We start from the raw sequence: 14,426 nt of genomic DNA on the forward strand, positions 1-14,426 counted from the left end.
GAGAAATGTATCCACTTTGAGGACGATCTGAAGAACAATTTGAGGGTTTTGATAGCTCCACAAAGGGAGCGATAGTTCATCATTCTGGTGGATAAGGTGAAAATCGCCTAAAAAAGTTAAGCGTGTGAAGCACCAGAACAGGGATCATGAGAGAGGCAAGAATAAGATAGATTCGGAGCCTTCTAATTCTGCTCAGAGGCCTAAAAAACGAGCCAGACCTGATGGGCCTTCTAGAGTGAGAGTCCCAATTGCTCCTACTAGGGTTCAGCCATGCAGTGATTAAGGGCATGTTTGTGTTGTGGGACAATGGATCATCGGATTAGAGAGTGCCCACAATATTCTGATCAAATGCAAGCTCCGGGTCTGAGTTTTCTTTAGCTTCAGAGGGCAGTTTAGCAGCCACCTAAGAGCCGTAGTCCAGCTAGGGGTAGTAATAGTTTGGGTAGAGAACAAAAAGCACCAAGCAGATGTGCTAATTAGACTAAGGCGAGGCAACCTGCACTGGTATATGTTGCTTAACGCCGAGAGGATGGAAATGCCCCTGATGTGATTACAGGTATGTTCCATATTTTTGATGTCCCTTATACTGATTTGATAGATGTAGGGTCAACCCACTCCTATATAGCTAGTTCTGTCTCTAGTAATTTAGGGATTCCTGTTGAGAGTACTTCGGGTGAGATTTCTGTATTGATTTCACTGGGTTAGTCAGTTTAGGTAAACATATTGTATAGAAATATAGCGCTAGAAGTACAAGGGTTGTGTTTCTGGCTAATCTGATAGAACTACCATTTGGAGATTTCGACTTGATTCTGGGTATGGACAAGAATTCTGTAATTTTTGGACTCTCTGGACTTTTTTATTTTTAATTTTGGTTTTGGGTGTGTTTTGACTTCTAAACTACGACGTTTGACAAAATCAAGGTTTGACGTAAACAAATGTTTTATCAAAATATGAACTTGGTTTCAAAATATAACGACTTTTAGGATTTCCACTGCAAATTAAGTTTTCCTGAAAGAACAAATTATCGACTGTTTTAGTAATAAACATGTTAACTGATCTGTTTTATAAAATATGGATTTCTTCTTAGTGACAAAATATATGAGGTTTTAATATAATATAGTTGATTTCAAAACAGTTCATCGTAACACTTCCAAATTCGGCCATAACGTCTAGGCTGGGTTTGGGGTGTTACAGGTGGCCAACGTCGAGGGTGGTAATGAAGGAGCCGAGAGGGATAAAGAAAAATGGTGAACCCCCCCTTTTTCTCTTTCTGTTTTTGTTGTTTAATGAAATAGGTCGTATAAGAGGGATGATAGGAAAATATCCAACGTGGCAAGTTAATTAGCCACGTCAGCTAGTTAACTACCACGTTACCTGTTTTGTTAGCCTGCAACGGAAAATGCTAGTGAGTGGTTATTTTGTTATTTTCCTAAAATTTCGTGACTAAATTGAAAATTGAGTGATTATTTTGTTATTTTCTCAAAGTTAAGTGATTCTTAGTGTAGTTTACCCTAAAATTTAAGTATTAAAATAAAAAGTTATTTAAAATTGGGAAAACGATTAAAAATCACATTTTATCAAATCATAAATTCAAATCAAACGGTAATTATAAATCTCCAGTTTTTCAAAATTATATATCTATGAGATAAATAAATAAATACAAGAGAGGGAGAAAAGAGAGAAAAATAAGAAATCGGAAAAGAAACACAAAAGAGTGGACTGATAAGAGAAACAGAGGCAGAGCAACAACAGCAACACCAAGCCTCCTCCTGCCTCAATTTCAGATTCATTACATAAATATATATATTAAAGCAATAATTTAGACAAGAAAATATACCCCAAGTTTTTCTTTTATTTTTCTCTGGGATGATTGTGTTTTCATTGTAAGATTTCTGCTTCTTCTTCTTCCTTTTTTATGTAATATTCTCAGTTTTTTTTTCTTTCTTTCTTTTACCTGGTAATTGATATCTATTTTTATGTTGATTTTCAGGACCTTTTTGAGGAAAATTTAGTGTACTTGTTTAGATCTTTAAGGTCAGACAACAAATTCCTCTCGAAGTTCAAATTTTCAACGTAAATATGTACTTTGTAAAGAGCATATCTTCATCTCTGATAACTCTTCTATATCTTAGTTGAACAAAAGCAGCAAAACCCAGAATTTATTTTCATTATCTTTCTTTTTTTTCACACCATAAACTGCCGTAATAGTTTTTTTCCCCCAAAATCCGTTTTATTTTACTTAATTCATTCTCTTGAACAAAAATTCCATCTGGGGTCTTCCAGAATTTCTTCCTTTTTCTTCAACTTTGATCTTTTTTTTCTTCTTTTTTGATATGGAAGTTGAAACTTGTTTTGCTTTTGTTCATAGCAGGGATGGAGAAAGAAGAGAGGAGCCAAAGAACATGCAAAAAAATAGATTCAGAGCTGTTTTTACAGTGGGGAAACAGAAAAAGGCTAAGATGTGTGAGAGTTAAAGACTCTCAAAATACATCTCATAAATCCAATGCCACAACCCGTAGAAGATTCAATTCCTCTACTTTTTCTCATTCCAATTATCGTCTCACTAGGTAAGAAAATCAATCAATTTTATTGGCACCTTTTGTTGGTTTGGGATTATTATATTGTCTCCTTTTTTTTTTTTCCTTTTACATCCTTTTTTTTTTGTTATCCTTTTGTTTGATTTCTGGGAAACTGTTGGGTTGGGAGGAGAAAAGCTTGAATTTTATGTTAGTTTCTTTTATCCAAATTTGCTGCGAATGGCTATGGAATCTCAGCCAGCCACCTAGTGCGTGTAAGGAATTTTCCGAGAAAATGAGGTTGGAAACGTTGTTTTCCCTTTTCCCCTGTTTGGTTACAGGGAAAATAGAGAAGGGAAGTTCGAATTTGTTTGTTTCAGTGACTGCTATATTTTTAGTCTCTTAGCAGACCTAACGTTGGTGTTATGAAATTCACAAGTAAAACTTTAATAATGAATTAGCAAGCTAGCACCAACTTGTGAAATTGACTCTCATTGTTTGTTTGATTGTAGGAATTCTGAGGTATCTATACTCCAGTCGACTATGACTGAGCACCAGAAAACTTCGTCACTGGAGAAGGAAGATTGGTACTACACAACAAGGGGATCAGCGGTGAGTTTAATTGATGAGAATGGGAAGGTAGTAGTGGATAGTAGCAGTAATGGAGATGATAAGAAAAGGGTAGTGTGGCCGAAGCTGTATATCACATTGTCAAGCAAAGAAAAAGAGGAGGATTTTATGGCAATGAAAGGGTGTAAACCTCCTCAAAGACCTAGAAAGAGAGCCAAGATCATTCAAAGGAGCTTACTTGTAAGTAACATCGATGAATTTATGCCAAACTTCCAATAATGTAACTATTGAATCATATGTCGTTTTTGAATGTGAGAATTGTAATAGCCAAACAATCGATTGGATCCTTTATTTTGGTTGAGGTACCCGTGTCTGACCCATATTTGGACATAGTTACGAGGATATGACCCTCCAAGGATTCTCCAATACATGGAAAAACTCTGAAAATATTGAACACTCGTAGTCTGAGTAACATAGAGTGAATTGGTTTTGGGTTGTTTCTTTGCAAATTGGGTTTACTTATGTGGTGAATGGCAGTTGGTGAGCCCTGGTGCATGGTTGACTGATATGTGCCAAGAGAGGTATGAAGTCAGGGAAAAGAAGAGTTCTAAGAAGGTACATGATTCACTCTCTTCTTGATATATTTTTTCTATACAGTTTTTCTTCAGCTTTCAATATATTCTCATTTTTCTTCAAGTACCTGTGTCTGAAACAGGGGTTTATATGAAAAATTTAGAAAAAATTGAGCATGTCCGTACCCATATCTGACAGTTACCAAAGTCAGAGTGCCATAGTTTCATTGTGTTTTTGTATGTTGATTGGGATAATGCAGAGACCAAGAGGATTGAAGGCCATGGGGAGTATAGAAAGTGATTCAGATTGAGAGACCTCTGAGGGGTGCTATTCTCTTCTTAATTTTATGGAATACTTTTGCCGTTAATGGAAGAGAAAAATGACAAACAATATCTGCCAGATTTGTTGTATACAAGTTGAAATTTTCATTTTTATGAATGAAAATACCTAAATCATCAAATTCATAGTGTGATTTTGGTAACCATGAGCTGCAATCAACCTATGTTATTTCAATTCCCAACTGGAATATCATATCTGAATTGAACTAATTTCAGACACGACCACTTTATCCAATTTCACCTGGCAAAAAAGGATATGGTAATCAACTCTAAATCTAAAGGATCCTTTGTTTTGGGACCCTTTTCTCATGATTCTTAAAAATAAAGAGGTAACATTCAGGTTATTACGTTGGGATATTAAAATTAGTGATTCAAGCCCAGTGTTGACGGATGACAAGTCAACAAGACCCACTTATAAATAATTAGACTTCCAAATTAGTATCCATAAATCTCAAATAAAAACATAAATTTTTAATTGGTAAAACAAACTTTGGGGGGTGACAAACTAATAGTTTTAAGTCTGGAGTTGAATTCAACAACTTGGGGTTTGACTAATAGGGTAAGTAATGACGCACAAAAGAAATTAAGAATCAAATAAACAATGAATACAACGAATTTCATTGATTAATGCCTTCTTACATGGTATTTACCTCTACTTCTGCATAAAAGCCAATATTAACAATTTGTTGTAAAACTAAATCCTAAACCATATATCTGTATTGGGTTCTTATGGCTATCTTGTGCACCATATTTCAAGAGACGGTAGTAATCTAATTACCTTTATCAATGCTTTGAAAGATTTTGGGGGCAATCAAGAATGGAGTGGCTTAATGTTCCTAGACCGATTGTAAGTCAAAAACTGATCCGGTAGCTCTTCCAGTAGAGCCTGAACAGCAGAAATCTGCCCGCCTGTAAAAACACCCTCATTTGATTAGTCTAAATCAAATTGAAATCAACAAATTGTTCAACATCAAAAGTAGAAAATGGGTTTCGGGTTTGGTAATCGCCATTTCCAATTATCTTAGGGTTGGCAAAGATACAAATGAGAAAAGAGTCCTTAATCATCTGTTTAGCCTATACAAGTGCTTGCCAATTATATCAACAGCCAAGCCAAGTCTACCACTAATTTAAGGCCTCCAAAATTTTTTCACTGTTGCTCAGACTTTCTCTAAATACATTCAAAGTTTGGGGTACGTAATCATTCTTTGCTTGAGGTAAAAATCATTAAGGTTAGGACAAAAGGTTTGATAAAATGGAAAAGCTTGGTGATGTAGAACATGACTTACTATGCACTTCTCGCATGGGAACAAATTGTACAATGTCTCGTGTAGCAACCTGACCTGTTGAACTCTCCAATCGACATCCATCATCAGCATCCAGAACCTACAAAAATAATAAGACCAGAAAACCTTTCTCTTATCATCATTTACAACCAGAAAACCTTTCTCTTATTATCATTTACAACCAAGTATAGCACTCTATCTAGAAACGCAAAAATTGACAATTCAAATATCCCAGATTGTTCTGGAATACAATGGCATACCTCCATTTGTTTAAAGTCTGCATTCCCCACTCCAACTATAAGAATGGATAGAGGTAGATCGGATGCCCTAACCAAAGCATCCATTGTTTCCTCTATATCTGTCAGAACCCCGTCCTACATAAGACCACATACCTCTATAAGTTAAGGCAAATTCTTAACCTGCTACATAGACGTAATAGTTCATTTTTACCGTTATAATGAGCAGCACAAAATATTTGGTAATGTCATTTGAGGTAGCCTGGGAAGCCAATTGTGCAGCCGTGTTGATTACAGGGCCGAACAAAGTAGGTCCAGCCAGAGTGACAGTGTGCAGAGCATTAGCATAAGCAGCCATGATGCCTTGAACACCTTCGACCTTTTATAGGAAGTAAATTAACTAGTCTTAGAAGAAAGTGTGCAGCTTTCCAGGTGAAGGATTATGGTGAACACAACAAACGTGCCTTCTCTTACCTCATAGGCATTTGTACCGTTCAAGTTAAAGCAATGGGATAAAGTGCCACCATATCTCCCTCCAAAGCCCCAAGCTGGAAATCTCCTATCAGAATCATAAAATTGTATGACCTCCCCAGCCTCTATTATAGCCTGTTAATGAAATCATTATAAAATTTCCCCCATTCTAGAGAATTCAAACAATGTAAATACCAATACTATCTCATGGAGAACATTTCTACTCTAAATAGAAATGCATTATTAAGAGCTACCCCAGACTTACTTTCTGGTAAGAATTCAATCGTCCTGAAGGATCAATGTAGTGCAAGGAATCTTGATTTCGAGGAGTCCCATTTGAAGCTGGACAAGTCAAATATGTAAATTTGTACCAGAACATAAGATCAGAAATAGGGAAAACAAAAATCCCTAGAACAAGCATATCAAAGAGCACAAAATTTATTTACCGGTAAAGTCAACGGCAACCATAAAATTTAGCTCAAATCCACTAGAAATGTAGTCAAGGAAACTGAATTGCTCTTTCCCAATAAATTGATCTACAAAGAGCTGGCCCTTGAGAACCTGTAAGCCAAAGGTATGTTTAACATCTACATATTTTTGGTAAAAATATTGATGCCAAGCATGGTGATCACCTTTTCCTGACCACGATGAGTTGGGAAAACCAGATTTGCACCACTTCTTTCTTTGTGAAGTTTTTCCAACTCAGAAACTGATTTATGAAGTTGGCTGATTAAGTTAATAAATAAGTCCAAAGTCAGCCAGGCAACAACAATTTTAACTGGTAAAAGCAACGGTGAATAAGACCAACAAGTGCAGAGGCCAAAATATTAAAAAAGTTACCCAATAAGTACATGATTGCCATTACTGTTGAAATTGAAACACTCGATAAGTAATGGGTTATCCTGTAATCAACATAGAACATAGAATCATAACTATGGTTCCCAAAATCTTATAAACTTTTAAGATATTATCGCAGGAGCCTTAAAGAAATTGCAATCTTGCCTTGCTTCCAAACTGTTGCATGCTTAGATATAACGGTCTCCAAACTGGATTTAGATTGTTGTTTATCACCTCTGTCTTACATATTGGTACATATTTTCCACTTTCCGTTAGTCTTGATATTCTCAAGAAAGGATCCTATAACCAATAAGAGTATGGAAGTTAGAAAACATAGATGCACATGCACAACCAAATTGGTTGCATCAGAGTACATACACTTTTAGAAAACATGTCCTTGTTGCCTAACTCAGAACAACGCAATTTCATCTCCACAGCCATTCTGGATAAACAAGATTCTTCAGCATGGACAGTCAGTGTCCCAAAGTTTTTGGAACCTCCTGGACCGTTTTTTCCATGGAGATTGAGAGTTAAAGATTGATTTCTTTTGGTCACTATCTGCCAAGCAAAAAGTGAAGAACACATGTTACCAGTAAGAAAGATTTAACAAATCATTCTAAAAGGTTCTCTAAGCCACATTTTCCGGAAAACTAGCAGTGACAAGCAAATTCTATTTACAACAGGAGGGAAATGCAATGTTTTTTAGTAGCCATGATGAAAATACTGAGCAGGTTTTTCAATAACTTAACTTGAAAGACAGTAGATGCAGATGTAATAATTCTAAACAGTACTTCCCTAGTTCATAATAAAGAATTATATATTAAAATCCAAGAAATGGATACAAGACAACTCACCTCAGACAGAACACAAGTGGCTTCTCCCAAAAAATCCTGCTCATTCAGCTTTAGTGCCTACAAATCAACACAATAGAAGTTGAATAACATAGTTCAGCCAATACTTTCAGCACATTCCTCACCAAACTTGGGAACACTGCTCTAAGGAACCATAAAAGCAGACAGATAATGACATTAATCTGAAATATTTATCCTTTATGAGATTTCTTTCAAAGTTTTCCTCCCTGATTCAATCCTGACCTTTCTGTTTTCTCTGAGAATCCATGTTGAGTGAATAAATGTTTAATTAATTTAAATTGCAGACCTATTTCTATGATCATCCATTCCATTTATACAATATTTGAATTCCCATTTAGCGCAATCAGCACAAAAATTCTATAATGGGAATTCAACTATTATTCAACCAAAATAATGCTAGATTCTATACAGTACCAAAATAATGCTAGATTCTAGATATGGGGTATGACCCTCCAAATACATGGGAGGCTTAGAAAAAAGTGAGCATGCCTATGTCAGACACATACCCATATCTACCAAATTCATGCCTGAGTTTGAGTAACATAGCATCTCAGCCTCAAACTCATTGGCAATTATTGTTTTATGATGGTCTATTATTTAGGCTCCTCAAGTATTAGGTGTTATATGAATCAAATTATAAAATTCATTCAAAGGAGTTTCATTTAACAAATATAAGAAGGAGGTTATCTAGCACAATGAAAACTTGAAACATTATGATTGGTAAAGAAGCCATAGTAATCTGACATTGTCTACTGATATCTCTGCAGAACTTGTCAATGTTACATTAAATTTGGACTTGAAACAACAAAGACTTGAAAAAAAAAAAAGGACTTTTGACATACCTTCACAGACATGTTGTAATACTTGGTATCCACATCATATACATGAAAACTGGAGCAGGAGGAAAGAGAGGAACATGAGTCTCAAAATCCACATACAGAGACACACAAAACTACGATATATCTTTTGTTTTTCTCTTTTTTTTTTTTTTTGGTGGGGGGGGGGGAGATGGAGAACTCTGAAAGATGGATACTCTTAAGAAAACATGTGAAGCTTACACCAAATTTTGAACAATCTCAAACTGATAAGAAACATTAATCTTCTCAATCCAAGTAGGATTCAAACAGTTGAGTATGACTTCAGTACGACCAAGCTCCTCTAGTGTGCCATCCATTTTCTTTACATACAGAACTGCCATAGGATCACTCTACAAGAAAACAAGAGCATTGCAATTATGAAAGTCAACTTTTACTACGTGAAGCAAATCTTACTTGCAATGAAGGACCTGAATTTTCAGGTACTTCCTATGATGCACAACATATTGTATGCCTCTTATTTTCAGACGTTGAACATCAATGAGGTACGTAGTTCATGTCATAAGTTTCTAATATTTTTCACTAGGAAATAATAAAGGCACCGGCCACAAAATGAAGGAAGATGTATCAAGAATCTTACCTTTGATAAGATGTCAAGATTGCGCAGGTTTGATGCTGACAGAGATAACTGCAACGCACATTTGAAAAACATAAAAACACCATAAGTGGCAGCGTTTTCGCATTATAACATTAATATGAACTATCCACTGCATCCAAAATTCTAATTGGATATAATAATTTATTCTACTATCCCAACAGCATCCATGAATCGTGTCCATGCAACATTACGATGCTTGGAAACAACTAATCACCCTTCATTAGGAAAACGGTTGGCTCATGATAGAGAACATAAAGCGCCAACATATACTCTTAGAGGAACATGACAATTTTAATATTCAATCATATTGAGCATGACGACAATCTCCCCAAATAATTTATATACCATTTTAAGTGCGTCTGGCCATGACAGTGACAGACCGTCTCCAGAATAATACTTGGTTTCTAAGCATGAGATATGAATAGTAGATAGCTTGATGCATAAATTATAATAATCAGTATGTATTATTCCAGTAAAGAACGGTGAAATGTGCTATTGCTAAGAAGGGTCCAAATGGTTGTCCCCTGGTAGGCCCAGGCTAATAAAACATTCACATCAGCGAATGTGGTCCTATGTGCCCCAGCAAAATAAAAAATAATACTGTCATCCAGGGAATATCAACAAGGGTAATAAAAACCATGTATAATGCCAAGCCCTTGCATATGATCAAACATTTATTTGATCAAGAATAAACCAATGATTAGGAACCTGTGTTTCCTGACTATTTGTACAAGAATCTAGAAAAGAGAATCTTGCACTGTTTCAACCAGGAAAACAATGATCAGGCCTTAAGTTCTAAAGTGGGTCGGTATAATTTAAAGCAGAAAGCCTAAACTTGCTGAGTAAATTGAAAAAACCAATGATACACATCAATTAATCCATAAGAGATTAAGTCAAAAACATCTACTTTGCATGATGATTGATGCAGAGAAACAGTAAAAGATTTAGGGTTAGCACAATAAGAACTACCACGAGCCCTAGAACCGCTGAAGATTGAACAGTAAACAACAGAAAAAGAAACAATTCCAAGCAGTGGAAACATTCATTCAAAAGATCTCTTTAAATTTATGCTACTCCGACTCTTTTTTTTTTAAATGTACATGTCCTGTAAATATGATCCTTTAAAAATCATCCAAATATATTAAAAAATCTGATTATACTTGTGTTGAGCATGTAATTATATCCCACGTTTGCAGTCAAGCCTAAATAATATAAACACACTAAGAATCAAATAAACCTCGTTAATCAATCCAACATAGGCAAACACACACACACAAACTAATGCGGTAATGCCACGGTAAAATCAATGTCAAATCTCAAAATTCCTTCTTAGTTTAGTGTAAACAAAGATGATTCCATTCTGATGCAAAACCCTTATAAAAAATTGTGAACCCAACAATTTTAATTATAAACAAAAATATAGATAAAAAGTTATAGTACCTCAATTGGAGTAAAAAGAGGGGATTGATCTCTAACTCTAAAAAAGTGATCAATGGCTTCGTTATATCCTGCGTCATTATTCATAGTGGACCTACCATGAACCCCACCTATAGCTTGCTTGCCTCCTTTCAAGTCACCAGAAACGCAGCCTCCCATGTCCTTTTCAAATTAAAACCCTAATTATTTAAACTGATTCTTGAAGTTCAAAATTTGGTTTTTGCTTCCTAGTGCTTTTCGAGGAAATAGGGCCCTCTTACTAAAACAACAAAAGGGAATTGGTGGGGTTTAGGTTGCAGTGAAAAAGTTTGTGTAGTAGACCCAAAAGAAAAACAGAAAATTTTGTCGTTTCAAATGTCATACGATCGAGGAAAAATCAATATTAACAAAAAAAGAGTCAACTGGTAAAAAAAATACAAGAAATTGTTCAAAGAAATACGATGAGTCCATCAAGGGAATCTTTACAAAATTTAATGTATTTTTTTTAATTAACAAGCAAAATGAAAGAGATTTTTCTCGAGAAAACCAATTTATGGTCGAAAATAATAAAGAAGGTTGGCTGCTGCTGGGTGTCAATGTGTTTTAGGTTTAAAATCCCTTTTCTGAAAAAAGAAAAAAGATTAGGTCATTAAAAGTTGTAAAATTATTATGAATATATCATATAATTCATAATAATTTTACAAGTTAAATGCTAATAATCAATAAAGATACTCTCTTTTTTTACATAAAATTAAAATCTTAATCAAACCCTAACAAGAATTGCATTATATGATTAAATGCTAATAATCAATAAATATACCTTTTTATAAAATTAAAATCTTACATTCAATTACTAAAAAGAATTGCCATAATTGCATTATATCGTTAAATATATTTGTGGATTTAAACTTACGAATTATTTTTCCGTTCTAGAGAGGTAAATTTATGCTAATAATCAATAAATATATTTGTATCAAAACATTTTTAAATTAAAAAATAAATTATTTTAAGCTTCATTAAATTCTATCTTATACTTTAGGTTTTGTTCGATAAACTGTTGAAAATTTTAAATCAATTAATTTGATAATCTAAAATAAAAACACATCAAAATTTTCTATAAAAAAAATTATGAAAAATGATAAGTAGACTACAGCTATTGCAAAATATTTTCAATTACTTCAATTTTATTTTATTTATTTTATTATTTTATTATTCTATAAAAAATTTACTTTTAAAATTTGACATTTTATTAAAATTAAGTGAAATGATTAAAAATTAAAGATAAAATGTAGAATATATATATTCTAATAAAATTTATATTTACCAAATAATCTAATTATATTTTGTAATAACTATTAAATAATTTATCAAATAAATTTTATGACTTAAATTCACTTAAGTTTTCAATACTTAATTTTTTTAATTTCACAAACAACACTTTAAATTTTCAAAATACTAATTTAATGAATTTGATTGAATACCTCCAAATAAAATATAATTTTTTATATAAGAAAGAAAATCAAACAAATATTTACAATTTTTTCATTAATTTATATTATCCTTATTGAATTCATAATTAATTATATTAAGGAAAAAATACCGAAACTTCAAAGATTTATCCTTGACAAATTACATATTTATTTTTATTATAAATATCAAATCAACCAATTCAATTAAGCATATCATTATTAAGATAATAATTACAAAGGATTGTAATTCTCTAGACTTATTTGGTTGGTAAAGTGTAATTATATCTTAATTTCTTATATTATACTTGGTAGTACAAATTGCAATTACACAGTTACATAATTTATATTTTAAAAAAATATTAATTACTATAAAATTATTAGTATGATAAAAATAATTTCTAAACAAGTAATAAAAATTAAAATCAAATCATCATATGTATTATGTCTAAAAAAGTAGTCCATAATACGATTACTAATAAAAAGAGAGAGAAAAATAAACATTATATGCAATTTTATCTAATTGTTATAGAATATATTTGTTGGGTTATTCCCTCTTTAATATTTAATATATGCTCGTTATTACCATTTGTTGGTCGTCAACCGAGTTCATTATCATCTGGATTTGAATATGCATAATTAAGATTATCAAAATCTATATACTCTTGAAGTATGGATTATCTCAATTTCACTTAATATGAGAAACATTTTTTTAGAACAACAAATGTCTTTTCAATTATATTTCGAAGCTTTGAATGTCTAAAATTAAAGAGTTCACGAGCTGTCGTCTATGGTGTTTATATCTAACACCATTCTCTCATACGAGTATTTTCGTCGTTTCACAATTAAATTAATGTCCGATTGATTGATAATGTTAACTTAATCAAATGTTTAATATACGGTATAGATAGAATGCATAAAGAAGAAAAGATAAGAAAATAAAGGAGAAAAGATAAGAACTTACATGATATGATTAAATTAAAAGCCAAAAACTGAAAAGATGATTAGTAGTTAGAAAAGAAGGGCAGAAGCAGTTAAAATCCAAGAAATGAGCATCCTCTTCATGAAAAATCCTTTTATTCTCTCATGTAATTCTTATTGTCGTTCTATTTATAGAAGCAACACATAACTGGGTTTGACACGTCAGTTGCTGTGTCACCTTTCCAGCAAGTTTGATTTGTTCAAGTTTTGGATAATGTTTAGTTTATTTAAAAATGTATTTCGTCCAACGAGTTTACAGAATATTGTGTCATACAAAGAGGCATAAGTTAAACGGATGCGCGTGGATGATGACCAATGTCAGCAAAAAAACAATGACCAACTTTTAATTTGCATGGCAACTTCTGATGTCTGGTCAAAGTTTTTTACACGAACAAAAGAAAAGACTTTTCCAACTATTCAGTTTCCTTGTAATTTTCTATCCAATTTCAGGGTTTTGAACATACCATTAACTTTTCACGACCAATTAATGCATTCTTAATATAAAAGAATATTTTAATGAAAGTGTTAATTATATTGTAATTTTCTGTGTAGTATAAATCGTAACTACATAGTTACATAATTTATATTTTTTTAAAAATATTAATTACTATAAAAAAAATTTAGTATGATAAAACTATTTTCTAAACAAGTAACAAAAATTTAAATTAAATCACCATATGTATTATGTTAGTCTAAAAAAGTGGTTAACAATACAATTACTAATAAAAATAATAAGAAAAATAAACATCATATGCAAATTTATCTAATTGTTATTGTGCATATTTGTTGGGTTATTGCCTTTTTAATATTTAACACATACTCTTTATTATCGTTTGAATTTGAATCTATATCAATAAGATTATCAAGATTTCATTTTTTCATGTATTCTTCGAAATATGGATCATCTCAATTCCATCTATGATTGCGGTTTTAAAATATGTAACATGCTAGTATGATCCAACATTATTTTATGCACCAATGTGATGTTGTTAATACGTGAAATATCTTTTTAGAACAACAAATATTTTTCAATCACATTTTGAAACATTAAATGTCTCATATTAAAGAGTTCGTGAACTATTTAATTGTTTATGATAATTATAAATAATCACACACAAATTCAATTAATGAATAACTTTCCAAACAATACCTATACTTGCATGCATTGCAATTTGCAACTATGCATTTCATTATTAAGTAATTTTGGGAAATCTTTTAACCGCTTGTGTTTGTATGTATCTACTCCCGTTTGCTATACTTGTTAGGTTTTGAAGTGCGGGTTTTTGTAGTAGGACGTATGTGTGGGTGCATTTTTTTTTTTTAAAGGTAAGGGTTGCGTGCAATCCATCCATATTTTGACGACTTAAACTCGAAATAGTTTTGTTCTTCTTATA

The 14,426-nt window shown here is 32.6% G+C and overlaps 2 protein-coding genes across 6 annotated transcripts; one reads left to right on the forward strand and one right to left on the reverse strand.

The window, feature by feature from the left end:
• The first annotated feature begins 1,663 nt into the window (after positions 1-1,663).
• LOC107895017 (uncharacterized) lies at positions 1,664-4,119 on the forward strand. Of its 4 annotated transcripts, none has more exons than XM_016820201.2 (6): positions 1,664-1,883; positions 1,991-2,073; positions 2,372-2,567; positions 3,029-3,326; positions 3,624-3,701; positions 3,919-4,119. In XM_016820201.2, the coding sequence occupies exons 3-6, from the start codon at positions 2,374-2,376 to the stop codon at positions 3,967-3,969; spliced, it is 621 nt and encodes a 206-aa protein (XP_016675690.1). In that variant the 5' UTR covers positions 1,664-1,883; positions 1,991-2,073; positions 2,372-2,373; the 3' UTR covers positions 3,970-4,119. The 4 variants fall into 4 exon arrangements, with proteins under 4 accessions (XP_016675690.1, XP_016675688.1, XP_016675687.1 ...); XM_016820199.2 differs by having other exon boundaries at positions 1,991-2,034; positions 2,369-2,567; XM_016820198.2 differs by having other exon boundaries at positions 1,991-2,034.
• A 474-nt stretch (positions 4,120-4,593) lies between these two features.
• LOC107895014 (protein BONZAI 3) lies at positions 4,594-13,110 on the reverse strand. Of its 2 annotated transcripts, XM_016820194.2 has the most exons (17): positions 13,016-13,110; positions 10,610-10,768; positions 9,152-9,199; positions 8,755-8,903; positions 8,539-8,587; positions 7,679-7,735; positions 7,203-7,382; positions 6,990-7,124; positions 6,828-6,889; positions 6,620-6,713; positions 6,434-6,548; positions 6,253-6,329; positions 5,991-6,122; positions 5,731-5,895; positions 5,541-5,654; positions 5,284-5,380; positions 4,594-4,906 (listed from the first exon to the last, which is right to left on the reverse strand). In XM_016820194.2, exons 2-17 carry the CDS (start codon positions 10,763-10,765, stop codon positions 4,809-4,811), a joined length of 1,728 nt encoding a protein of 575 aa, XP_016675683.2. In that variant the 5' UTR covers positions 10,766-10,768; positions 13,016-13,110; the 3' UTR covers positions 4,594-4,808. The 2 variants fall into 2 exon arrangements, with proteins under 2 accessions (XP_016675683.2, XP_016675682.2); XM_016820193.2 differs by lacking the exon at positions 13,016-13,110 and having other exon boundaries at positions 10,610-11,216.
• Positions 13,111-14,426: the final 1,316 nt, after the last annotated feature.

Source organism: Gossypium hirsutum, chromosome D13, assembly GCF_007990345.1.
Source record: "Gossypium hirsutum isolate 1008001.06 chromosome D13, Gossypium_hirsutum_v2.1, whole genome shotgun sequence".
Classification (NCBI taxonomy): Eukaryota; Viridiplantae; Streptophyta; class Magnoliopsida; order Malvales; family Malvaceae; genus Gossypium; species Gossypium hirsutum.

What these genes read in the sequence shown, in the direction of transcription:
- LOC107895017 (XM_016820201.2), top strand. Translation starts at nt 2,374, where the DNA reads ATGGAGAAAGAAGAGAGGAGCCAAAGAACATGCAAAAAAATAGATTCA. An exon ending in TCATTCAAAGGAGCTTACTT is followed by an intron (nt 3,327 to 3,623) that starts GTAAGTAACATC and finishes GGTGAATGGCAG; the next exon opens with TTGGTGAGCCCTGGTGCATG. An exon ending in AAAAGAAGAGTTCTAAGAAG is followed by an intron (nt 3,702 to 3,918) that starts GTACATGATTCA and finishes GGGATAATGCAG; the next exon opens with AGACCAAGAGGATTGAAGGC.
- LOC107895014 (XM_016820194.2), bottom strand. Translation starts at nt 10,765, where the DNA reads ATGGGAGGCTGCGTTTCTGGTGACTTGAAAGGAGGCAAGCAAGCTATA. An exon ending in ATTACAACATGTCTGTGAAG is followed by an intron (nt 7,736 to 8,538) that starts GTATGTCAAAAG and finishes GTTGATTTGTAG; the next exon opens with GCACTAAAGCTGAATGAGCA. An exon ending in CCACTTGTGTTCTGTCTGAG is followed by an intron (nt 7,383 to 7,678) that starts GTGAGTTGTCTT and finishes TTTGCTTGGCAG; the next exon opens with ATAGTGACCAAAAGAAATCA.